Source organism: Acipenser ruthenus, chromosome 6 (genome assembly GCF_902713425.1).
Source record: "Acipenser ruthenus chromosome 6, fAciRut3.2 maternal haplotype, whole genome shotgun sequence".
In the NCBI taxonomy this organism is placed as follows: Eukaryota; Metazoa; Chordata; class Actinopteri; order Acipenseriformes; family Acipenseridae; genus Acipenser; species Acipenser ruthenus.
Window position 1 is genome coordinate 11,061,552 of NC_081194.1, and position 26,774 is coordinate 11,088,325.

The following is a 26,774-nucleotide window of genomic DNA, read 5'->3' on the forward strand; positions in this document are numbered from 1 at the left end:
TGATCGCACCATCCGTCGCTTTTTTGAGCGAAAGTGGGCTCCATGGAAGAAGACCCAGGAGGACTCCACTTCTGAAAGAAAAACATAAAAAAGCCAGACTGGAATTTGCTAAAATTCATATTGACAAGCCACAATCCTTCTGGGAGAATGTCCTTTGGACAAATGAGTCAAAACTGGAGTTTTTTGGCAAGTCACATCAGCTTTCAAAGAAAAGAACACCATACCTACAGTGAAACATGGAGGAGGCTCGGTTATGTTTTGGGGCTGCTTTGCTGCGCCTGGCACAGGGTGCCTTGAATCTGTGCAGGGCACAATGAAATCTCAAGACTATCAAGGCATTCTGGAGTGAAACGTACTGCCCAGTGTCAGAAAGCTCTGTCTCAGTCGCAGGTCATGGGTCCTCCAACAGGATAATGACCCAAAACACACAGCTAAAAGCACCCAAGAATGGATGAGAACAAAACATTGGACTATTCTGAAGTGTCCTTCTATGAGTCCTGATCTGAATATATCGAACATCTATGGAAAGAGCTGAAACTTGCAGTCTGGAGAAGGCACCCATCAAACCTGAGACAGCTGGAGTAGTTTGCTCAGGAAGAGTGGGCCAAACTACCTGTTAACAGGTGCAGAAGTCTCATTGAGAGCTACAGAAAACGTTTGATTGCAGTGATTGCCTCTAAAGGTTGTGCAACAAAATATTAGGTTAGCGGTCCCATCATTTTTGTCCATGCCATTTTCATTTGTTTTATTATTTACAATATTATGTTGAATAAAAAAATCAAAAGCAAAGTCTGATTTCGATTAAATATGGAATAAACAATGGTGGATGCCAATTACTTTTGTCAGTTTCAAGTTATTTCAGAGAAAATTGTGCATTCTTCGTTTTTTGTGGAGGGGTACCAACAAATTTGAGCACGTCTGTATATGTACTGTGATCAAGTTTTTAAATCTTGGCCAAGTCCGGGTTTATGTAAAGGTGATGCTGCATTTATGCAACCGAAAGGAACTGCATGAGTTTATAGGGCTTTACATTTTATCTGTTTCATTTAAGTGCTATGTAATTCAAAAAGGTGTTTTTGCCTTAAAACCCACTTAAGACTCACGTTTTAGTGTTGTCACCTCATTGAACACAATTGAAAGAAATGCCTATCAGAAAGAAAAAAGTCTTTGGTTAAAAAGTTGTGGATGAAGACAAATATTAACCCAGCTCAGTAAATCTGGCACTTGGCCTTTTAAACTATGCTACTAACATCTGTACATATCTTTAAGATAATAATGCTTTTATTGAATCTTGATGGTCCCATTCTGTTACATGGTGCATCTTATTTCCCAGCATCCCCACTCTTTTGAATGCACTGATTTGGGCAGCAGCATGTTTTTCTCGTGTCCTTTTCGATACCCCACAGAGCTCAGAAAGGGCAAGGGTTGCTGTTTAGCTTTCCTTGACAGATCACCATAGCAGATGTCCTCTTGAACTTGAAATGTATGCAGCTCAGTGTTGTAGAAATCTCACGCTATTTTAGTTGCAGTATAAGAGCCCTCCCTCTACTATATATGTTTCAACACGAGTCTGTCGCATATGCTTGTTATTTATTTGTAAAGATGCTCTGTCATTGTACAAGACAAGGGATCTCCCAAGATGTTTTAGATGGCTTCTCCAATGTCTACAGAATGTAAGTATTCACACAACATGTGAACATAAGTAGCTTTCAAAGGACATTACATACCACAGATCTCCTCTAAATGATGAATTGCATACACACTATTTGATATTAATATCCAGTACAGTTTTGCTTAAGAATGCTGGGCTGCAATAGTGTTATTGAGGATTAGAAAAGGGTGATCTTTTAATTTTAGACAGTACAATAATAATAATAATAATAATAATAATAATAATAATAATAATAATAATAATAATACAATTATAATAATAATAATAATAATAATAATAATAATAATAGCATCAAGCTAGATGTGTATGTTTTAAGAACTGTCATGTTCAGTTTAATTTGCAATAAAATGAAAAACCAAATACAATAACTCCAGCAGAAACAGTAATGAATCCATGTGGAGATATCCACCAAGGACTTTAATGCAATTCTTCTCAAACTATTGTTGCCTATTATTACATTTTGTGGGTATTAAAAATGTCGATCCCTAATCATACTGGGGATAGGAAAAATGTTACACAATGTAAGGATGTATTTAATTTGAATGCATCACTGTTGTTGTCAAAACATATTAGTCCAAACCTGTTGATGGTCTAGACACACTTTACCAGTATATGAGTAAAATAAGTCCATGAATGTTTGAAGGGTATAAAAGAATCACAAACGTGTAAATATGAACTCACTTGCATATATAACACTGATTGTATATTTCTCTTCTGACAGATTTATGTCAACACTAGGTCCTTACAAAAAAACATTTATACTGTATGTAGGGCAGTCTGATCTACTATTTTGAATAAAACTGTCTAGAATTTGACAGCAACAAAAATAGTTGCAGAAAATGCACATTTGACTTGTATAATTACAACACAAGGCTAACAGATGATGCTGTCTGTTATGTATAAACCCAGCTGGAATCAAAATGTAAATAACAACAAACGAAAGGGGGTTGATTTTTTTAGGCACAATATACATGTTTGATGTGCACAGGAAAGCAACAGAACACCTACATGAAACACCTAACTAAACAAATGATGTGAGAAAAGCCTTTTATAACCCTTATAATCTATCTATGTATCTATCTATATATAGTAGACACTGCATATAACTATCAGCAGCTGCTGTGCCCTCCTGTAGGGTGTATGATATTCTATCATGAATGATATTGTATGATATTCTATGTACAGTGCTCTCCATCACCACATATTTTTAGGCTAAAAATGCATTACATTTTAATGGGAAGTTTTTCATCCACTGATATTTTTTTAAACCTCTAACTACTTTAATATCTGTAAATGAATATTCCTCTGGACTGTCAGAATCTGCTGTCACACCAAAAGGGGCAGGACTATTCTTTATGGTAGTGCTTCACACCAAGGGATTCTACTAGCATTTAATGGCAGTACTAGTTGAGCACACTTACGGTGGCAATGAGAGACATTTAAAAACCTAATATAACAAGAATATTTCTGACAAGGCAGCTCAATCCATAACAGCAACTGTCAAATCACTGTGGCACTTCCACAAAACACATTTAATCATTTGACTTACGTAATAAGGGCATTTAATTGTAATTTAAAATATCCTTCAAGAATAAGCTAAACCCAATACACAGGAATACATTTTAACCACAGAGAGGCTTATGAGATAAGATATTATAATTTGTCAAGTATATACTGCAGGGGAACAATAAGTGGTTCTTATAATAAAAAAAGGAAGCAAATATTCAGGCCTTACATAAAACTTGAAATGAGAAAGTGCCACTTCAGTTTGAACTGTGAAAGGATGTTCTTCTTTCAATCCACTGAAACATTTATGACTAACCCTGTTCATCTAAATGCCATTGCTTTTTTCCCTTTGCAGTCAATATAATTGACTGAGGGAGGGGCTGTTAAAGATATATTTAAAAAAAAAGAGAAGAGCAAGACAACTGGTGGACACATCGCTGATTAACGTTTCACATCCGTGGACCTCATCTAATAACTCACCATACGACTACAGTTACGAAGCCCAAATTTTATGAAATTTTATCATCATTATTGTAATCAGTTTTCTAACTCATTTTAAAATGCCCAAACTGAATGTCACCTCGCCACCCTGTGAAGTCAACCGTCTCTTTTCACTTACTAAAACAAAGGAACTGATGCTACAAAGCCACCGAACCCTGGAGGCATGGGCCCAGCCTGGGAAGTGTGCCAGGGCAATGCAGTGCTACCTGTGAGTCCCTAGCCAAGACCAGAAACTCAGCAAGACCAGGATTTGAACCAGCGAGCAAGCTGACTTACCATGCACTCACGCACAGTGCTTTCACTGGATGAGACACTACAAGAGTATGTGGCCGTGGTGGAGATAAATCTGCCCACTGGAAACTTGGCAATCAGTTTCTAATAAATAGCAGAAGCTGTTATTACAGTTTTTTTTTTTATGTCATGATAGAAAACACATGATAGAAAACATGACACACAATATGAAAGTTTTGTAAAAAGTTAATGTATTTTTTAATTAATTACCGGATTTTGTGTCTGGGTCTGTCCAACCAGTATGAGGATATTTGAGCAGATGATTGACAAGCAGAAGTTTATTAATATTATTGATCTTTCTGATCGTATATACCTGGAACAAGATAAGAAAAGTAAATTAGCAAACAGAATTCAACCTCCTCCATCCAACATTATACAGGATTACAACACAGTATACTTTATATGCCTAGGCAATTAAAACAGTACTGACCTCCATAGCACTGCATACACAACTGTGAGGGTGATCAACGCCAGACAAGACAAACCACAGCCTACTATTAATGTAACTGAAGGGACGCCTGAGTACTCCATGCTCTGTAAAATAAACACAATACAGAGAATGTTGCTCTATTACCAAATAACATAATCATTAATAAAGCTGCAGCTACAAGGTTATCAATCTATAACTTTAAACACAAATTAATATTGAAGTGGTTACACTGTAACTCTGTAGCCCTAAGTGGCAGTGCTTGGGAGGTCTTGGCAAGCCATACACTGGTAAAAACAAAACTGTGTGTTTTTAAGAAGTACACTTTTAAGTGTAGTGTACAAAAAAAAAAAGATTTTTTCTTTACATACTTATCAATACAAAAAAAACGTAAACTACAGTCATTTTTAAAGATGTCTATTAGGTAAGTATACTAGGGGAAATTGCAAAGCCTTTTATTGAAAAGTGTCATTATATACCCCTCAAAACTTGACGTAAACAGTAATAGGAATACTCAAATGCCCTTGAATTAAATTTGTGTTTTGTTACATTAATGGGTGTTTTACTCCTTTCAGAAAGAAATGGTGATCATACCGCTTTGGAGTAAATGGGTTTGTGATTGTTCTGGTACTGTACCTTTGTTATTACTGATCTGATTATACTGTAAGTTAATATGTTGTGTGTAGGCTGTCTCTTATTTTTATAAGAGATGCCATCTTGTGCAGACCACAAAGCGAATCTGAGCATTTCTAGCAGCTCAGATTCACTAATATAAATATATCACTCTTTTATTAGTCTTTGAAGCCCATTTTAACTGTATGATTCCTACCTCCTGAATTGAAATATTTAATAGTACATGTTTAGTAAAAAAGGAAGCAAATGCAGGTGCCGTGGCCAAAAATCTAATTTAAAGAGCTACTTTCAGCTTATTGAAATATCTAAACTGTGATTATAATTCAATAAAAAAGCTACATGGTCACTTTTAAATATGTGCCAATAATATGACAGAAGAATAGGACTATTTGTATTTAAGCAACTACTTATAAAAGCTTTGTAAATTTTATATTTAGCACTTCTCCATCAAAAAATGTTTTTGTGTCTAATTACCTAATACAGTAGCACTTACTGTATTAAGAGAAAAACTTAGTTATGAAATTAGACAAACTCTATAACCAGAAAACTGGTTAAAATGTTGTAATGTTATAACTAAATGTTTTTTTTTTAATAAATGTATCTTATCATTAAGTTTTTCATGTTATTAAAACTTTTCCCTACTACTACTTAATTTGACCATTAAATGTTCTTTATCAGTCATTAAAAAACATATACATTTAAATTCTAACAGTACAGTGTTGGGGAAGATACTTTTTAAAAAGGTAATCTGTTGTAGTTACAACTTACTTTAACAGAATCGTTACAGTAACAGTTACAAAGTTACTTCTGTGTCCTTGCCCCCACCCTCTTTTGAAGTTCCAGGCCACAGACATGTGGGTCCAATTGAATTGATTTGACACGCAATACATGTAAGATTTGACTTGCACTGCTGAAGCACTTTCTGATTTACCTAGTTGTAGCCCTTTTTTCAAATGTAACGAAAATTAACTATTATTTTTTTTTCACATAAAATGTAATCCATTACCACATTACATTACCTGCCTGAAAAAGGAACCATTACAGTTACAAGGTACTGAAACATGGAATCAGATTACAGGAATGTGTTACTCCCCAACACTGTACACATGGAAACATGGAAACATATTTCAAGTACTGTACATAAGCATATTAATTCATTACACACTAAGTCACATTCACAAAACATTTTAGTGCACATTTTGTAAAATGAACAAAAGTACATTTTCTCGTCCGGTGAATAGCTTTATGGAGTTTACAAAGTACAATGTGCAAGTAAAACAGACTGATGCTAGACATTCATCTTCTTACTGTAAGAAGTTAAGTTGATCAGATATACCACTGAATTGGTGTTAAGTATTGCTGCACAGCATTATTTTTTACGCTGTATAATTTCACCTTGTATGTATACTCCTTCTGCAGACTTAAAACAAAGTACAATATTTTGCTTTGAAGAAATAATCCATAGGCCCATAGTGCTAGTAAAATAATGTTACTGTATATAAGAGATTAAAATGCTTTGCCTTTTAGCAGAAACCAAGTATATAAACAGATCTTATATATTAAACGTTTGCTTTATTTAAATAATTATAAGCCTGTGCGTTTAAGCTAGCTAGAATAGATCGTAAATGTATCAAACTGTGATCCAGGGACTGGGAATATAAGAAGATGGTGTAATTACTGACACAGGAAAACAAACAAAAAACAACTGATGTATATATGTATGCATGCATGCATTACAAATACATAACCATATAGGCAGTGATTTTAAAGACTTAAATTGGGGGATGTGTTACATATGTTTCTTATAAATAATTTTCAATTATAATAAGAAAGGCTTTCTGTAAAAAAAAAAAAAAAAAAAAAAGGGGGGGGGGGGGGGCGGGGCGGGGGTACTTTTAATTTGAGAATTCTGCAGGTAAATGATTTTCCCTGTGGCATACAGTATCAGACCTCTATCTCTGTCCTTGTCTATAACTGTTATAGTCATATGCATGACACGGATTTTTTCGATTTATGTTTTTTATGCAAAAGACCCAGTTGACTTTTTTTTTTTTTACATACAATCACATAACAAACACATAAACCGCATATACTGTAGTTAAACATGTTAACATCACAACTCCGATGCAGCAAGATCTTTAGCGTTTACTATACACACAAAACATTATATCACTGTATACATTCTGAAATACACGATACCTAATACACTTTTTACACTTTCCACAAGCTCTTGAGAACGCAGGTATATTTAAAACAACCATGCTACGGTATCATACAAATCAAAGCAACAACTACAATCACAAACAGAACATATCACAGTTGGAACTTCATTACCTACAATTGCTTCGAAACTTTTGCACAATATAATTCCATAAATCTAGCATTAGTTAATCCTACCATATGCATTTCATTGGAACAGCATGAAAAAACGTCGTGGAGTGCAGTTTATCGCTTTTAGATCACAATAGACCCCCCACCCTCACCCCCCTTATGCTACTTACTATTTCTCTTGGTTGCTGAGCCAAAATGGCGAAGGTAGATACACGATCACATAAGCATTTCGTATGGGATGCATCGGTAAACACAGTTTTACATCCCTTGGTGGACCAGTATCCCCAAGAATCGTTCCTGCAAGAAAAGGCAGAATTAATCAAAGCTGATAGAAGCTCGATTAAACAAATAGTTTCCAACAGCAGCCAGCATTTAAATCCGTAACATCATTTAACCTACTCTTTTTTTGTTTAATTACATCACGCAATTATGACACGAATATTTACAGGAAAAAAAGAAAATAATTTCATAGATGCGAGAAAAAAAGAGCTGTCCGACGGCGGTGGTTCTGATTGATTAAATTCCTCTGTACAGCGTCCTCATCATAGGAACACCTACCCATTTCCTGAAATAGCAGTGCATTTTAATCCATCTAAAGGTAGTTAAATTAAAATGTTTGTTGTACCAATATTTCTGAAATCAAACTAAACGAACTCTTCTGTATATTACATTTGATGTACTGTTGTTATGTTTTAAGTCCTTTTTTTTTTTGGTTTGTATTTTTTTCCCCTTGCTCTTCTAATTAGCAGCCTTTGGATGCTTCCTGAGGGAAAATTTCACCCTGGAAACGGACAGCATCAGATTGATACTCTACTCCGTTTACATGGACTACAGTGGAGGGGAGGATTTCTGTAATACAAGACAATCATGGCACCAATGCTGTTTTTTTTTTTTTAAATATATTATTTATTTTGTATCCCACACTTGCAAATAGCCAGAGATATTTTAAATCCAATTTTTAGATGATTTTGTTTTTGCTTTTGCTATACACGTTTAGTTTATGTCACTTTTGATACCAGTACACGGCAGAACATAACTATATTCCACCCCACAGCAATAGCGATGATGGTAGCAGCCCAGCATATTTTTTTTTCTCTTGTAAAAGCAAAATGAAAGAAAAACACGTTTTTCTATTTATTACACACGTTTTTTTCCCCACTTTGAAATCTCACAGAGAAAATATGTCTGCGTTACACCTAGGCAGATAGATAATCCTCACCTTGTATTATGTAGACTTTAATATTAGATTATCACTTTCCAAAATACTTAATAGAGTCAAGTAAGCAGCCTTTTTGCTTTTTAAAATCTGCACCTGAACTAGGATTTACTGTAATTATGCCTAATTTGGACAAAGACAATCTTTTTTATCCTTTGCTTGCCTATCTATCAGTCTATAAAACTGGCTGTCAGTCTATTTGTCTGTAGCCCACCTGTATATTTTTTTAAATGGCCTAACAGGAAGATGATGATCATTTGAAATGTCTGAGAGCCTACTCATGTAGTCAATTATTCTTGTCTTATCATTTGTGAATAACCTTTTTTCACACCTACTTTAACTAAATACTACCATACTGTATATTGTGAATCCCCACTTTACATTACAGAGTACTTTATGCTTTAAACTATTTTCAATGTTTTGTGCACAATAAACTAGAAACGAACACCTCTGTGCTAGCATGTCCTACCCCAATTGTTATAAATGCAAACATTAATCTAATCATTTAATCCAATTCATGCCATCATTAGAGACATGGTGACCTTATCATTTTTATCTGATCTTTTTTTTCTTTTAGCTCGTACTACTTACTGAGAAACAATAAGTAAATGGTACATGCAACTTGATTTTTTTTAAAAGAAAAAAAAACTTTCTTTTCATTTTATCACCAGGTATATATTATTATGCATACTAACTTCATTGTAAGAAATAGACCCACCCAATAGCATTTTAATTCATGCTAGTTGTTAAAATACATTGATAAGGCAACAGAAATGCATTTTATAAGGTTATTCACAATGCTTGATAAACACTGGTGCTACATGTACACTTAAGCAGCATGATGCCTTCCACCGTAATATGGGAGAAAATAAATACAATACTCTGAATCAGAAATCCCCTAATTTGTATCTGTTTTTGTCTGCAAATCCATCATAAACCCAAAGGAAATAAAGTCCCCTAATGGATGGCCAGCAAATATATCACAGTCCAATATTTACAACTCAAATAAAACCAGATGTGGCAGCCACACAACAATAATCTGCTGGCTACTTAAATGAGTTCTTTCCCGTATGAGCTGACTCATAATGTATGGTGATAAATGGCAGTCATGCAGGAAGAAGGACTTCCTAGAGATAAAGGCTATGTGTATAATAAACTGCCTTAGTGAAATCCAGTAGACAGGGGCATTACTGGACATTGCTTATGTCCACAACAAGTATATTAAGCTGTCGGGTAAAACCAGTAAAGGCAAACCCTAACTCATTATTTTTATTAAAGAAAAAAAAAATACTCTTGTCTTTAAACACAAAGTTTAGTTACAATCCTGACAGGTTTAATGAAACAATATATTCTATCAATTAAGCTATCTGTGTTGTAAAAATAAAATAGCAGAACATACAACCAAAAAGAAAAACAACAGTACCTGTTCCATGTTTGTGGACCTCTTCGACAGAACTCAAAACATAACATAACAACAGGTGCCCATGTCAAGATTTAAATACAATTTAATGTTACAAGCACTTCTAAAGAATGCATTGGTATCTTTGACATGCTATTTTTATTGAAGCACAAACAAACCAAATACAGTTTGAAATAATTCTATCATACAAACGGATCACATCAACGCAGCCATAACTTAGACGAGAAGCTGATAAGACTTAAAAAAAGAACATTTCCTAAACCATCAAATAAATCCTATGGCAATGACACAATTCACAGCATTTGTGAGAACAGAAGATGAATTACCTTTGGTCACTTATCCAGCATAAGCAAGTGTACTCTAAATGTGTGGCTTAATGTGCTGTCTCCTTATTTATTTATTAAATGTTTTCCACTAGAGAAACTGAGACCTGGCTCAGGGGGGTCCTTGTGTCAAGTAGCAGCAAGTTATGGTATATGAATACTGTATATTAAATACACAATAATTAATGTAAGTGAAATGGGGTCAACTTGGGAGTATGTAATCATACCACAATTTAAAATTGTATGGGGAAAAAAGAATATGTCGTGATGACATTAAGACATCATTGTTAACAACTGCACAGCAAAATATGATTAGTAAGGACCTACAAATATTATTTGATCATCATTTTTATCTAGTCTGCTGTACAAAGCATTTACAAACTTATACAGCAGAGGCTGCCATGTAATTTTCTTCCCTCAGACTTTTAGCATTTCATCAGGAGCACAAAGGTGTTTTCAAAATATATTGTGGACTGCTGAAGTAATATATTACTGGTGTATTATTTATTGTTCTGTATGCTGGATGCCCAAATGCACTGAAAATGTTTACTGTTATGCAGTGTGTGACACAGTTTCCCACTGCTATCGCTGTCCTCTTGCACAAACTCCCAACTGGGTGCTCTTCGGTTGTCACACTCCAAAAATCTTCCACAGCATGAAAAATTACTTAATAACTCTTTATCTTCAAAAATTATACATGCTTAAAATGTACACCAATAATAAAGAGCCTGCTAATAGTGATTTTAATTGAAATAGTACAATTAATTTGTACTATAAAGTCTTAGAACAGTATACAGTATAATTATTAACATGAACATGAATTTTGAAAAATTAGAAGGGTCAACCCCCACCACAGCACTCTCCCAGTCAAACAGTAATCATTACAAATTACCTAGCTGCCTACATTCTGTGTGTTCATCTTTATTCACAACTCACTACCTCCCCCACATGTGCCCTTGCAGCTTATCCAATGGTCTGACAATAGACCCTTTGCCAAGTGGGACTGAGACCAAGTATCTAAACATGAAAACAATCATTTAATACAGTAATTCTCCTCCACTAAAGTTCTGGGGGTTTGAAACTGAATTGTGAGAATTGCAATCACTGGAACTCCACATCTACAGAATATACAGTGCCTATAGTAAGTATTCACCCCCCTTGGACGTTTTCAGTTTGTTGTGTTACAACCTGAAATCTTGATGCATTTAAATGGGATTGTTTTTCCTTTGATTTACACAACCTACTTAACACTTTGAAGAGGCAAGAGAATTTTTTATTGTGAAACAACAGTTAATGAAAAATAAAATAAAAAACTGAAATGTCTTGGTTAGATAAGTATTCACCCCCGAGTCAATACTTGGTAGAACCACCTTTGGCAGCAATTACAGCTGTGAGTTTTTTGGGGTAAGTCTCTACCAGGTTTGCATAACTGGATCATGCAATATTCGCCCATTCTTCTTGGCAAAATTTTTCCAGCTCTGTCAACTTGGATGGGGATCATTGCTTGACAGCAATCTTCAAGTCTTGCCACATATTATCAATCAGATTCAAGTCTTTGACTGGGCTACTCTAGGACATTCACTTTCTTCTTTTTAAGCCACTCCAGTGTTGTTTTGGCTGTGTGCTTGGGGTAATTGTCCTGCTGAAAGGTGAATCTCTGTCCCAGTCTTAGGTCTTTTGCAGACTGAAGCAGGTTTTCCTCAAGGATTTGCCTGTATTTAGCTCCATCCATTTTTTTGCCCTCTACCCTGACAAGCTTCCCAGTCCCTGCCGATGAAAAGCATCCCCATAGCATGATTCTGCCACCACCATGCTTCACAGTAGGGATGGTGTTACTTGGGTGATGTGTTGTGTTGTGTTTGGGCCAGACATAACGCTTTGCATTTAGGCCAAATAGTTCAATTTTTGTTTCATTGGACCACAGAATCTTTTGCCACATCTTTTCAGAGTCTCCCACATGCCTTTTTGTAAATTTCAAGCGGGATTTTACATGGGCTTTTTTCAGAAATGGCTTCCTTTTTGCCACTCTTCCATACAGGCCAGATTTGTGGAGTACCTGAGCTATTGTTGACACATGGACAGTTTCTTCCATCTCAGCCATGGAACGCTGTAGGTCTTTCAGAGTTGTCAATGACCTCTTGCTGGCTTCTCTGACCAATGCCCTTCTTACCCGGCTGCTCAGTTTCGGGGACGGCCTGCTCTAAGCAGATTCTGGGTGCTGTCGTATACCTTCCACTTCTTAATGATACACTTGACTGTCCTCCAAGGGATATTCAATGCCTTTGAAATCTTTTTATACCCGTCCCCTGATCTGTGCTTTTCCACAACTTTATCCCAGAGTTGTTTTGAAAGCTCCTTGGTCTTTATGGTAGTATCTTTGCTTTGAATGCACTACCCAACTGTGAGACCTTACAGAGACAGGTGTATTTAATCTGAAATCATGTGAACCACTTTTATTGCACACAGATGGACTCCATTGAACTTATTGTGTGAATTCTGAAGGCAATTAGTTGCACCTGAGCTTATTTAGGAGTGTCATAGCAAAGGGAGTGAATACTTATCTAATGAAGACTTTTCAGGTTTTTATTTTTAATTGATTTGTTTTTTCACCCCCCCACCCCCCCCCCCCATTTTTTCACACATTGAAAGTGTTGAGTAGGTTGTGTAAATCAAAGGGGGGGAAAAAAAAATCCCATTTAAATGCATCAAGATTTCAGGTTGTAACACAACAAACTGTGAAAACGTCTAAGGGGGGTGAATACTTACTATAGGCACTGTATGTATAGCAATCTTCCAAACACTTAAAAGTTTATTATGCTCATAATTATTATGGTAATTGCAAATAATTGATTGAATAAGGCTAAGGTTATGGTATCTCTACTGTATTACTGTATTTAAGTATTTTTTAAAGTATTTTCACTAGACTACAGACCAGTCTGTAGGTAATGCAATCTTGAAAGTCTGTGTATGTTTTGTATACATGAGTACAAGTTAGTCAAATAAAAATAAAACCTGTTAAAGTATAAATATAATATGTTAATTCTATTGACTCAGTTTTCATGACACACGTGGCTTGATTGCTGGTTAACTTCTACTGTAATTCTACATTAGGTATTACACTTAATAAAATATACTGTCAATTGATTTTCTTAAAATCTTTTCATTTTATATGTTAGCAGTTGTCCACTTTTTCTTGTCACAGCTACCCAGTCTGCCATTTCTAGTTTGATGAATGTATAGTCTTAAACATTGTTAAAGTAAATTGCATTAAATGTGGGGAATGAATGAGAGCTGCGAGTTTTCTGGTATAAGTTTTTTTTAAGAAGCCAGTGTTGTTAATCTCAGAATCTTTTCATGAAAATGCTCCTTAATTAAGAATTCATCAAATATTTAAGAAATATCCTTTCAGTCTCGCCTGTATAAATGAGACCAAGATTCATCAAATTAAAAAGGGAAGCTGGGGGAAACAGAGAGAAGTGGAAAATATTTTAATATGATGTATTCTTTTTCAGAAGCATATTGTGTCACATTTTTATAGCTGGCCATGGCTACCACTGTGCTTAATTATGCACATGCAAAAAAAAAAAAAAAGAATTGATACAACCTTAAACTGAAAGTTAAATACTAGGTATGTAGTAGAATATAATATTGATTTTTTCCTAACTGTATACAATATAAAAGGGCTTGTTGTACATACCTTTGGGTAAAAAACTGAATTTACTTTTTAGGATTTGTGAATCAACCACAAGGTAACTCTAAATTATAAAAGCATTTGACTCTAAAATTATATTAGCACAATTTGTTATTCAAAGAAAAAAAAGAAACAATGCCAATTACTTTTAATAAGAAACAACTTGAGACCTCTAAATTGAACATCTGAGTAGTTAATGGATAGTTATTTTGGATAAAAGTGTCTGCTAAATGATGAATGATAAAAAAAAAAAAAGCTAATGATGATTTGGAGTAAAAAGCTTTGCCAATCTATAGTAGCTCCATTGTTCATGTTATATCCCATAAAAAAATACAAGTCTCAAATAAAAGAGTTGCCCTGTTCTTTAGGGTTCATGCCTAAAATGTGTAGGACATCAGAGTCAAGTACCCACTGTGCCTCACTGTGCAACCCACTTACCAATCAAAGAACTCAAAGCATGTCTTAGTTTCCTGTTGTCAAACCAATTGCTTGAACCTAAGCAATGGATTCTACCAAGCTACTGAAACCCCGAAGGTAAGGGCCTAGCCTGGGAAGTCTCTGTCTTGGGATGACTGGCCAGCCATTCACAACCCATAAGAGAACAAAGGCCAATGCAGCGCTCCCTGCAGCCAAAATCGTCAACTCAGCACAACCAGGACTGAAAACCAGCAAACTCATCCTGCATTTCACATAGAAGTGCCTTTACTGGGTGAGCCATTTGGCAACCCCCTGGTGTAATCCATCCTGTACTTCTATGTAGTGGCTGTCCTGGTGGGGTGACCTCTAATATCACAAGGTTGTGTATAAATAATAAAATCGGGTCGTAGGCTCTTAATATTAATTCAGACAAGCGGGCTAATAGGGTAAGATAAATAATAATAATAATAATAATAATTAAAAAAACACCCAAAAGGTGAAGATACTGTATATTATTGCAAAGAATAAATGTGAGTTGATGATTCATGAATCAGCTTACTCTTTTATTAAACTTTTTTTTATGTTATCTAGTTTTTTTAATTGCTATGTATCAGCCTAAAAGCTCCAGTTCTAATTTTTTGTTTTCATAAAAAAAAAGTTGAATACCTTCTTCCAGAAAAGGTAACAGGAGTGTCTAAATTGATTTTTGTTATTACTGTAGGTTCTACTGGTCCACAATCCTACTGTATGTGAAGTTTATTTTATTAGTACTGTATATCCAGTTAGAGATCAAAAAACATTCACCATTTTTGGTCATTAAAGTATACTCATATAACAGTAAATAGCATGTTTCTGTCTACTTTGAATACCAGAATCAATAGATACTAGGGCAGAATGTTGAATGTGGAACCTTCCTGACACCACTAAAGAAGTTTCAAGTTTTAGACGGGGTCCCTCTACCTGTTGTACAGGGACCGAATTTACAGCGTGGTAGCAGATTAAATAAACTTCACTAGAGTTAAAGAAAAAAAAATAGACTGGAAAACTAAACAATCTACAGAAGAATGACAAGAGACTTGCAAGCCTTATCCATTTAAGGTTTTAGTTTAACTCTTCACATTATGCCTACTCTATTTAGCAAAGCTGTAACAGGATATGGCTGCCAGTTGGTGTTATAGGAACCTATTGCACACGGACTGCTTGACAGTCCATGATCTAAAGAGTCATTTTAAGACACATTTAAACTTGTTTAATGACTTGTCATGGTTCCAAAAACACACAAATTGCTTTCACAGGCAGCTGAGCATATTCCCTGGTCTTGCACTTCTTACCAGTAACTGACACATACTCAAAGGTGTGCAATTAATAAGCAAGATAGCATTATCAGGGGGTCCTCCAGCCAAGTGAGTTCCACTTTACTGTGCCCAAAGTGTTTCGCCTAAGCCTCCTTACCTTTCCAAGTATTTTCCATTTCGAGTGGTACACCTGCTTCTCAAAAGCTCAGATTGCGTGGAGGGAAATCACTAGGGCCAATTTTACTGGCTGTGGGCGTCTGTCAGTGATTCACAGCATGTTCTTTTTTTTAAACAGAGGAAGCATAATAAAAGTGACGACATAATAATTATAGTAATTGATGTTGCCCTCTCTTCGGGGCATCCTTAAAATTACCCTGAAACCAGTTCTTTAGGAGGCACAACCATAAGCTGCAAGTACTTATTCTCTTTTTGTTTGACGATAAAGAACACAACAAGTATTGCTGGGTTACATGGGTATGTATGCCAAGCAATTTTATTCGGTTTCTGCTGTATTGATCCCAAAACCAGTACATTAAGTTCCCATTCATGTTAACAGTTTTATTTACATAAGATGGGCTATTAAATTGAGACAACAACAGCACTGAAGTTAAATTTGGACCATGGGGGAAGTTATAAAACAGCTAACATCCAATAATGAAAACAATTGTGTAGAATGTAACTGGAATACTTTGAAATGTCTTTCTTTAAACCAAAAAAGTCCCATCCCCACCTCCCACACATTTAGCCTTTCTATTCAGCAGCATAACCTCCTGCTTTTGCAGGGAGTAGCACAAGCAAGCCAGTTTAGTTCACAGTATGCTGAAGCTGTGCTATTATTGAATAAGTTAATATCCAGAACAAGGTCTTTCATTATTTACCTGTTAAAAGGTGTCATTCAATAACATTTTCTGGCTTGCTGAATGTTAACACAACAGCTTTCAATTAAAGCAAACATAAGGTTGTCAAGAGGATATTTCATGTGGCTAAAAGCTTATTGAATTGTGCAATAGAACAACATGTCTGTATTATTTTTATAATCCACTCTTTTAGGGCCCAATCAAATGTTTTTGTTGTTGTTGGCTTTTTTTCTTGCAATAAATGTATCAAAAATCATACTCTTCTATTATAATACTATTTAAAACATGTATATTATTGAGTTAATATTTACAGAGTTTGTGAACTGAAAGCATTTATTCCAGCATTATCTTACATTTTTAATTGCCTTTGCCTTAGCTAAAGTAGATTTGATAAGAAGGTAACTTAAATGGGTCCTTAGAATTTATAATTCTTTTTTACAATTACACAGAGCTGACAGGCACCATTATATTGTATCCATATTTAATGAAGCCTTTCCATTGTCTCAAAGAAAAAAAAGAAAAAAACAATAATTGTATTCACGATGATGGAAATCTCTTTAAAAGCTTTTGATGGATAGTCAGGGGATTGTTTAAAAATTAAACATGTAATTTATTAAACCCGATATCTGAATTAGATTAGGAGCATAACGAGTTCTCAGCAAATAGATGACAAAAGATTTGATTAAAAGGGAAAGGAACAGATACATGTTGTTCACTGAGATAAATATCAGTTTTTTTTTATTATTATTCTTTTTTAGTTTTTTGTTGAACAGCACTTTATATGTCTTCACAAGATTTGTCTTGACACATCATCATTTTATTAAGTAAGAGTAAGTACAGGGGTTCCGAATAATATAGTGTTATACATCCCTACGTGTTGCTACAACTGTTTAAATAACGTACCTGTAATTGTTCTTTTCATTGTTAACATCCAGACAACTTGTAACACTTATAACTTTAAAGTCTGCTTTTTAGCTCTTTTCAAAATGACCGCTCTAGTGCACTGGGGTTTCAGTTCTGCCCACTAAATCACTGCTGGAAGAGCGATTAAAAAAAAAAAAAAAAAAAAGTGCTCTGTCTTTTCTTTTCTGTACTACATCACAGATTGTTATTGCTGTGTCACCTGTTTGACAATAGCAGTGCACTAGAGTGGCCATTTTGAAAAGAGCTTTGAAACAGAGTTTAAAGTTATGGTAAAAAGTTGTCAGGATATTAACAATGAAAAGACAAATTACAGGTACATTATTTAAACAGTTGTAGCAACAGATGTGGACGTGTAACGCTATATTTTTCAGAACCCCGCTACTTACTCTTTAATACCACTACTTAGAATTTACAAAATGTTCCAGTGATTACATTTTTATAAAAGGCTGAAATATGCCTTAAACTAAAATGTCCTTATTTCGAAGACGACTGTAAAAAAAAAAAAGAAAAACTGATTTAATGATTTTCCAGGTTTGAAATGTATAGCCGCCCGCTTAGGTGGCAGAGGCTAAGCTACAGTGGGTAAAGCAAGGGCAGAATTAAAATGAATAGCAAAACAAATTCTGTGGCATGTTGGATTATTCATTGAGGAGCAGTTGGAGATGGAATAACATTCACACTGAATATTAATTAGCCATCAGACATCACAGATTCCTAATGGAGCTTTAAGGAAGTGTCAGCAGCCCTCAGATTGCTGCATACATTTTAATCCGTAGCATAATGCATGCCAGTCTACACTACCAACTCCTCCGAGCTACTGCTAAATTAACTCTCGAATGTCAACATCACCACCGGACCTCATATTGCTGTGTTGAAGATCTTTGTGCTGATGCCTATTTTTTAATTTTTTTTCTTGAATTAGGGATATTTTAACTACAGTAAATGCCAACAAATTCCTTTTTTCCCTGTTTTTATGATATTTGCAATCATTCGGAACGGTTTCAAGTTTTTTTGATTCGATACTGAGTTTTTAAAAAAATAACACTGTGTAACAATTATTATTATTTTTTTGTTCCTGGGTAGTAAGTGTTATTTCCTAATTGCTTATGCCTCAAAAGTATAGAAAATGGCTATTATACCCCACAAACTTTGCTTTTGTGACAAGGACAGTGATATTTTGAAATTTACCTATTTCCAATGAGAAAACAGGCGAATTTGTGTCTTTTCGTTCACATAAAGTCAGAAAAAAATAACTTATGAATCCAAATTAACATGTATTTATATTAAAGTAATACAAAAATGACTACACAAGATTTAGAAGTGAGTAGTTTTTCGAGAGTTACGATTATACTGTAAATCACTTTCACGAATCAGCCCCCAAATGTAGTCTCCCATCATGTTCTCGTTATACTGTCCATATAACGTCCATATCCTTGATGCTCATCTTGATAAATTCAAGGAGAACATGGGAGCGTACTCGGAGGAGCAAGGCGAGCGCTTCCACCAGGATATACTGGACTTTGAAAGCCGCTACCAAGGACAGTATAACGAGAACATGATGGGAGACTACATTTGGGGGCTGATTCGTGAAAGTGATTTACAGTATAATCGTTAATCTCGAAAAACTACTCACTTCTAAATCTTTTGTAGTCATTTTTGTATTACTTTAGTATAAATACATGTTAATTTGGATTCATATGTTGTTTTTTTCTGACTTTATGTGAACGAAAAGACACAAATTCGCCCGTTTTCTCATTGGAAATAGGTAAATTTCAAAATATCCCTGTCCTGGTCACAAAAGCAAAGTTTATGGGGAATAATAGCCATTTTCTATACTTTTGAGGCATAAGCAATTAGGAAATAACACTTACTACCCAGGAACAAAAATTGTGTTACATAGTGTAATCTTTCGCTGTTGCTCAATATTACTGCACTGTTCTGAAATGTGTCTTTGGTTCCTGAGTGATATGGCCATCTTTCAACTTGCAAGAAATGTGGAATATTTAGGAACAGGAGGTGAAGCCACTAGCTTCACCTCCTGTTCCTAAATATTCTATATTTCTTGCATATGCGGATGATACAGTCATATATGTCAGTGGAAGTTGTTTGAGTGAATTCCAACATAACCTTCAAAAAGACAATGATGCATTACAAAATGAAGTAGTAAACAGCAAGTTGGTTTTAAATACTACTAAAACCAAACATACTACAGTTTTTTGTTTTTTTTACGACTGTTTTCATGATTGTTTGAACTATTTTTATCCTATTTTGCAATTGATTTTATAATATTATTTCTTGCCACCTTCTCTTGCCAAGACCCCCTTGAATTTGAGATGTAGATCTCAAAGGTTCTATCCTGGTTAAATAAATACATTTGAATTTGAATTTGTTTGGTATAGTATAGAAGCAGGTGGAGCCAAAAGGGGTCACAATATCGCAAGATCCATGAACCAAGGAAAGACGGAAAAACTAAAGAAAAAGTGGTTCTCTTGACATAAGTAAAAATGTGTGACATTTGAATGAATAACAGAACGTCTTTATTTTATTTGATGGGATTGCAAATCAAGCAAATTAAACCAGAAATGCCATTTGTTCTTGTTACTAAAATGAATGTGGTTCCATTTTCGTTGGCATATAAAGGAAGGAAATCTGAAGGAGTCTGACAAGAAGACCTTCTAGTCGCGTCTCATGCTTACAGTGATGCTTTACATGAAAAAAAAAAACATGTCACTTTTCTGTTAACACACCATGGAGCACGGGTCCTAATAATAAACGCAAGATACAAGCTTTTGCACATCTGATTCATGTCTTAGCATGGGAATAAAAAATGCCAATGCTGTAGGACTGAATCAGCTCCACTTGTGTAATCTAACTTGACAGCCTTCAAATCCCTTCCATGTTCAGGACTTGGAAAAGAAAAACAGCTTTGTTGCATCTTTGGTTTTTATATCTTCACAATCCGTTTATTCTCAATCCCCCACACTGCTTTAAAACCGCTCACACAATTTATTACTTCTAGCTTAAAAGTATTTAAATTTTTGTAAACTGTTCTATAAGACAGAGTGGCTATGTTTCTATTAAGTTTATCTTTTAATGTAAAGCTGTTTGCAAAGTCACTTTTTCATTGAGCTTACTACATGATACTGTATACCAAGTAATAAACTCCAGGCTAATTGTGACTTGGACCTGACACTTTTATACTTTTTATTAATTAAATGATTCAAACTGTCTAATAAATATGTAACTGAGTTCCCATGATGTAATTCTTCATGAATTCTACTTTTCTCTGATATACATTTTTTTTACTCCACAGCAAACAACTTGGGGCATTGCCACAGCTTAAATATTTACTGTTCAGAGATGTTTAATTTATACATTTGAATTTGAAGGGGGATGTTTCTTTGTTCAATGGAAATTGATTATGGCTAATGTATGGCTCCAGGGAGTCATTCCTTAGCAACACCAGGCCGTGTTACACAGTACTCCAGTAATAGTAGCAAATGACAGTTTTACAGGGTAGCTATGTGAATGTTCCCACAGATTGTTAACACTGTCAAGGCAGATCAACTGGCCCAGTATTTTCAGCAAATTGCAAACATTTTCAGAAAAGATCTGTATTTCAGTTTGGCAGCATGTTCCAGTACATTCGTTTTCTTGTGTAAGTGACAGTAAAGCTATACAATAAGAAGGGGAATCAAAACTAAAGGAAAAAAAAAGTTACCTATATGTGTTATTTCTCAAGTAAAACCTGAAATATTAAAATGTGTTTTGTTTGGAGGAGGTGATAATGATTTCTTCAATGAGTCATCAAGAGTTGAATTCACAAACTTTAAAGACTTTCAAGTTATTGTTTGTGTGTAAAGCCATCAGAACTACTTCCACAGTTCTCATGAATACATTGTAAAGTTAGGTCCAGTTTTATCAGATTTTTTTTTTGGAAAATGTTTATGATGTATACCATTTAAAGTGTTTTAATCTGTGTCCTCTTAATATGCTTTCATTATTATCTACAGCGAAGGTAATTACCCTTGACAAGAAATGTTTACAGCAGTCCCATAAGGCAGGCACATAATGCTGTTAAACAAATCTATAGGGATGTACTGCCATTTGGATAAAAATACAGTGCATTGTTAATACTACAAAGGGAGTCTAAATGATAACTGAATTTAAAGAGCTTCAAGAAATATAAAAGTTTTAAAAGACAGAACACACTGCTAACTAATGGTAATTGTGAAATCACATTTTACTATGAATTTACCAACGATATTCATTTTACAACGTATGGTTGTTTTTGTTTATTATCTGATTTGTTTATCAAACAACAGTCATTCTGGATACGAATTGTCATTCCTCCAATAAAAATAATAATCCTTGGTGAATTGCGTGTTAGTAATATAAGTACTGTGTTGTGCAAGTTCCCAAGTGAACACAGACATAGTAAACTGCACAGTGTAGCAATGCAGCAAACAGAAACAGAGCCCTCAGTGTCGTTATGTACACATTACATTTTTAACAATATCTATAGTTAAAGGAAAGTACCACTGGTAAACACATTTATCTGAGTCCAAAACATGCATATGCAACTTACATTATGCTGGTATCCCAAAGTGCACAGTAAGGATTCATAGATCCCTAAAAAAAAAAGAAAGTATGATCAGTATTTATAAATTGCATGTGAGATATTAACAGTATCATTTTTAGCACAATAAAGTTATAGTCCAGGGGCTATTTACATTTCAAATGCCAAAAGCAAAATGAATGAACTTTAAGAGACTTACTAAACAGTTAACTAGCCTGCCCAAATAATTCTTGGGACTCAAAATAACCTTGGAAGACGTCTGGGACCCATTCAGTTTCACAGAAGTGATACCTAAAGGGCAACATTGTTTCTAACGTCAAGTGTGAGCACTTCAGATGTTCTCTTACTTGAGAACCAATCCAGGACAGCCACATATTAATGATTGGACCAATTAGACCAGTTACTGATTCATAACTGGTCCAATAAAAAATGGCATTTTCTCTGGGGAAGACAAAGGAGCAAAAAAATGCAAGTGCAAACCAAACAAGAAACTAGTACAAGGTAGTTAACTTTGCGACTTAGTCGTGAGTATGGTAAGAATATTTATTATAACAGTACAATTGCAACTTGTGCGTAAAACAATCATCTAGTACTCACATTAGCCAGGTGAGCTAACTCTATCTCCAGTAGGGATTCAGCAATTTTAGGTTTGGGTCTTACAGTAACAGCAATGATCTTGGAATTCACAACTGTATAGTTTCTGTGAAGAAAATAAGGTTATATTGATGAAGAATTAATCAGTGTAAAAGCAGATAAAACGGATTTAAAACAAAATGATTATACTCAATAAGTGCATTTGTGCGTTTATTGCATTAGACACAAATCAATAAAACTCATAAATGTGAGTTATACACTGTGCTCAATTGATGGTACAAAAGACTGAAGACCTATATTTGTGGATCTCTCTTTAAGGGGAGAGAGGGTAGTTTTGTTTCCTTCAGGAACGTGGCCACCGTAACAGCAGAGTGTTACATTGGGTGCTCCTGATGTGACTACTCTATAGACCAGGGGTATTCAATTACATTCACTGGAGGGCCAGATAAGACATATGGGGGGAGGGGGGGTGGTGGCGGTGGCGTGGCAGATTTGCCATGACTGCAGCTCCAGACTTTCCATGATGTGGTGGAAGGGGGGGGGGGGGGCAGAACAAAATATTGAGGGGGCTACACCCCACTGTGTGCGGGCATGCATAAAAAATATTTTATGCATAAAATATGTCAGAAGTGGACCAGGGAGACTAGCAAGCATTTAAACAGCAACCTTCAGGAAAGATAGAAGCTACAGGAGAGGAGTAATTATCTAAAAAAGTTAAATAATAATAATAGTAAACTGAAAAAAAAAATTCAATGATGGGTTATGGAGTATACTGACATGAATGGGAATGGATGTGCATACTAAAGAGTGTAGAGTGTACGACTAAAGTTTATTGATTGAAGGTAGCTGACATACAGTGTTGTAAACAAGGAAGGAGAAGGATTATTACCAGATAAAGTTCAGAGATCATTTGTTCCTGTATTACGGTGTGTTGTCAATAAATATTGCTTGTTAGGGGACACAAATACCCTGTAGATAGCTGCGACCTTTCAACCGTGTGTATCTGCACCTAGCATTTGTAATGAAGAACTACTTTTACAAAAACCTGCATACTTCTTCCCGAAAGAAACCATAATACAAAATAAAAAAAGCATGGCCCCAGGACTGAATTTATCACTGCTGTGCACTAACAGGTGGATTTCAAATAGGGTGCAATCCAGTCCCACTTGCGCTCAAATTCTGCACCCACTTTACGCTCGCCTTGCGCGCACCTGTTTTGGTGTTGATTTGTAACACAGGGGAGCGCTGCTGTCACCTGCAACAGGTGTTTGCATGCATTATGAGGCTAATTTGTAATGAACCCCCCTATTTAAACGAGGTGTGTGCTCAGGTGCGTAGTAGAGGGAAGGCGCTATTGTGGACGAACAAACGATTGAACAAGTAGGAAACACAACAAAGGAAGACAGGAGGCGGATTGATAACTTCGCTAGCCGACAAACTGATCTTTTGATTGCTGGACTCCTTAAACACAAAGAAGAACTGTTTGGAGAATGAAGCTTGAGGCTGGGAGCAACCGCAAAAGAAAGAATATGGAATCAAATCAGAGACAACATCAATGCAGTCTCCTGTGTGAAAAGAAACACAAAGCAAATTAAAAAAGTGCAGATCTTAAAAGAAGGACAAAAGAAAAGCAAGCACGTATTCGAGCATACGAGACAGGAACACGTGGAGGACCAGCGCCCAGAGAAACATTAAGTATTGCACCTTATAGACAAATATGCACTGGACGGTGTGGGTGTACAGGACTCTTTCTGCCCAGATGAATGCTGCAAAATGTAAGTAGCTGAGTAACCTAATATAAAAAAAAAAAAAAAATCTCAATTGACCCTCAAATCGAATTATTCAACCCTGCTTGATAGTTTCTCATCTATGTAAAATCTGTCATGTTGCAATATGTACTTGTAGCAGTATTTGCATTCATGTACTTGCACTTAACTGTATTGTAATACTCTATAACCATTGTAAGTTGGCCTGGATAAGGGCATCTACTAGGATAATAGGCTAATAATGCGGACTAATGGAGCTCAATTGACCGATATTGTACGTGTTTCTTAGTTACCACATATTTACTTTTAGGTGTGCTCCGGGGTACAATTAGGTATCCTACAGAGACTGTTAATGTGCAGTAGTGAATACATGTACAATAATCCACCATTGCATTGTAATTAACATAACGTTGTCTTTTAAGATGCGTCTGAAGATCCAGCTTGTGAGACAGCTGCAGAACATTCCACGCAAGAGACTGAAACTACACCCAGTAATTCACATGTTTACCCTGAAAATGAGATGTTAATGCTACAGACAGAATAACAATTTATTAAAGCACTGGACTGATACAGCAATTCCCAGTATGAACCGAATTGCAAATCCATTGGAAGCTATCAGAACTCAAATTGGTATTGCTACTGAGCTGTATCAAAAGAAAGAATTCAATTCCATATATATTCAAAGTGATCACATTCAGACTGGTAGTCAAAGGGACACAATCAATATTGATGTTTTGGAAGAAGGCTGCTCAATCACTGCAAATAATTTAAGAAATAACAATATACATGAAGAGGAAAACATACACATAAGTCCATTAGACACCCGTGACTCAATTATACATGAAAATGTATGTGGTAAACGCCGCAGGAAAAATCATATTGCTGAAGCCAGTTGCTTGTCTGCAGAGTTGTAGACAAAGAAAAAAAAGATACATACTGGATTTGTAGTTAAATCCTGTCAAGTTACGTATCATAATTTCTTTAAATTAGGGCTGTCAATTAACTACTGCAAGTGATCTCCAAGAAGATTAACGCGTTATTTGTTTTAATTACTTTATTTATAATGGCTTCATTTGTTTTTGCTTTATTTATAATGGCTTGACACTGTTTGAGTTGAAAATGTGAATATTGCAGTAGACTATTTGAAATGTTTTCTGATATGCATCATTGTGTAGTAAAATGAGAATACTAACACATTTATGTGGTTTGTTGTATGATTTCATATTTTTTTTCACAAAGCATGTGTAAATGAGTATTACTGTGTGGGTCAAAATAAAAAGTCTTTTAATGCTTAACGGGTCTCCATGGCTGTTTCCAAGTCAACATTTCCTATGAGATGCTCATTTTCCACATCCCCCTCGTCAATGTGACCAGCAGGCAGATCCAGTTCTTCTTCAATGGGCATATTTCTTTTCATGGCCAAATTGTGTGATATGACATTTCTCAGGTGTGTATTTTAAAAACCCATTATCTATATGTACACATCTAAAACGATTCTTTAATATACCAAAGGGTCTTTCAACAACATTTCTGGTATATGAATGGACCTGATTGCAAGTTCTCTCGGACGCGTTGTGAGGCTCGTGGATAGGAGTCATTAGCCATTCCTTTAATGGGTAACTACTGTCACCTAGCAGGAGAAAAAAGACAAATGATTTGTTTTATTATTTGCTTAGGAGACGCCCTTATCCAGGGCAAAAAATTATTGAAATCTACTTAAGTGCAAGTACAAAAAAAAAAAAAAATAACAAAGTTACAAAGCCAATAGCATCCAAGCATCCATAAAGTTTTTCACACATTCTGTAAATTCTATTTTCAGGGTAAGGTCTACGTCTCCTTCGCCGCCAAAGCAATTGCAAAGCCATTTTGCAAGAAGATCCAATACTCAAACAGGGGATCGTTACAGCTTGGCTCTGCACCACTTATTTGCTTGTCTTAACCAGGTGTAAACAGGGTGTTTCTGTATCCTACTACCAATATTATCAGGGCTTCTTCACTTGGTATATATATAATCATACTGAGTGTACAAAGAAAATAAGAAAGATTAGGCATTCATTGCTACTGCTCTGCTCTTTTTCTGCAGCATGAATCACTGTTTATTACACTGGACAGAGAAGCTGAGCCTAAGAGCAATACTTAACTACATATCACTCATGTATCTCAGAATACTTAACTGCATATCACTCATATATCTCAAGGTTCGTCTAACCTCACCAGTCAGGGCAAGAACAGGCATCTTTCTAGAAAATGCGCTGTCTAGGCATTTTTTTGGCCGCTATCTTCAAAATGTTAAGATGGATGAGACTGCAGTCGAAGACCATGTGAAGCAGA

The 26,774-nt window shown here is 35.4% G+C and overlaps 1 protein-coding gene across 4 annotated transcripts in view; it reads right to left on the reverse strand.

Annotated features, from left to right (window-relative positions):
* Positions 1-26,774, reverse strand: part of adgrb3 (adhesion G protein-coupled receptor B3) — a 216,490-nt gene that overhangs the window by 37,848 nt on the left and 151,868 nt on the right. For all 4 annotated transcript variants that reach the window (XM_059025012.1, XM_059025013.1, XM_059025011.1 and 1 more), the window contains 5 exons: positions 22,681-22,783; positions 22,093-22,136; positions 7,532-7,658; positions 4,401-4,504; positions 4,181-4,283 (listed from right to left, as the gene is read on the reverse strand). In XM_059025012.1, coding sequence (XP_058880995.1) covers positions 4,181-4,283; positions 4,401-4,504; positions 7,532-7,658; positions 22,093-22,136; positions 22,681-22,783 — 481 coding nt within the window. The remainder of the gene's footprint in view (positions 1-4,180; positions 4,284-4,400; positions 4,505-7,531; positions 7,659-22,092; positions 22,137-22,680; positions 22,784-26,774) is intronic.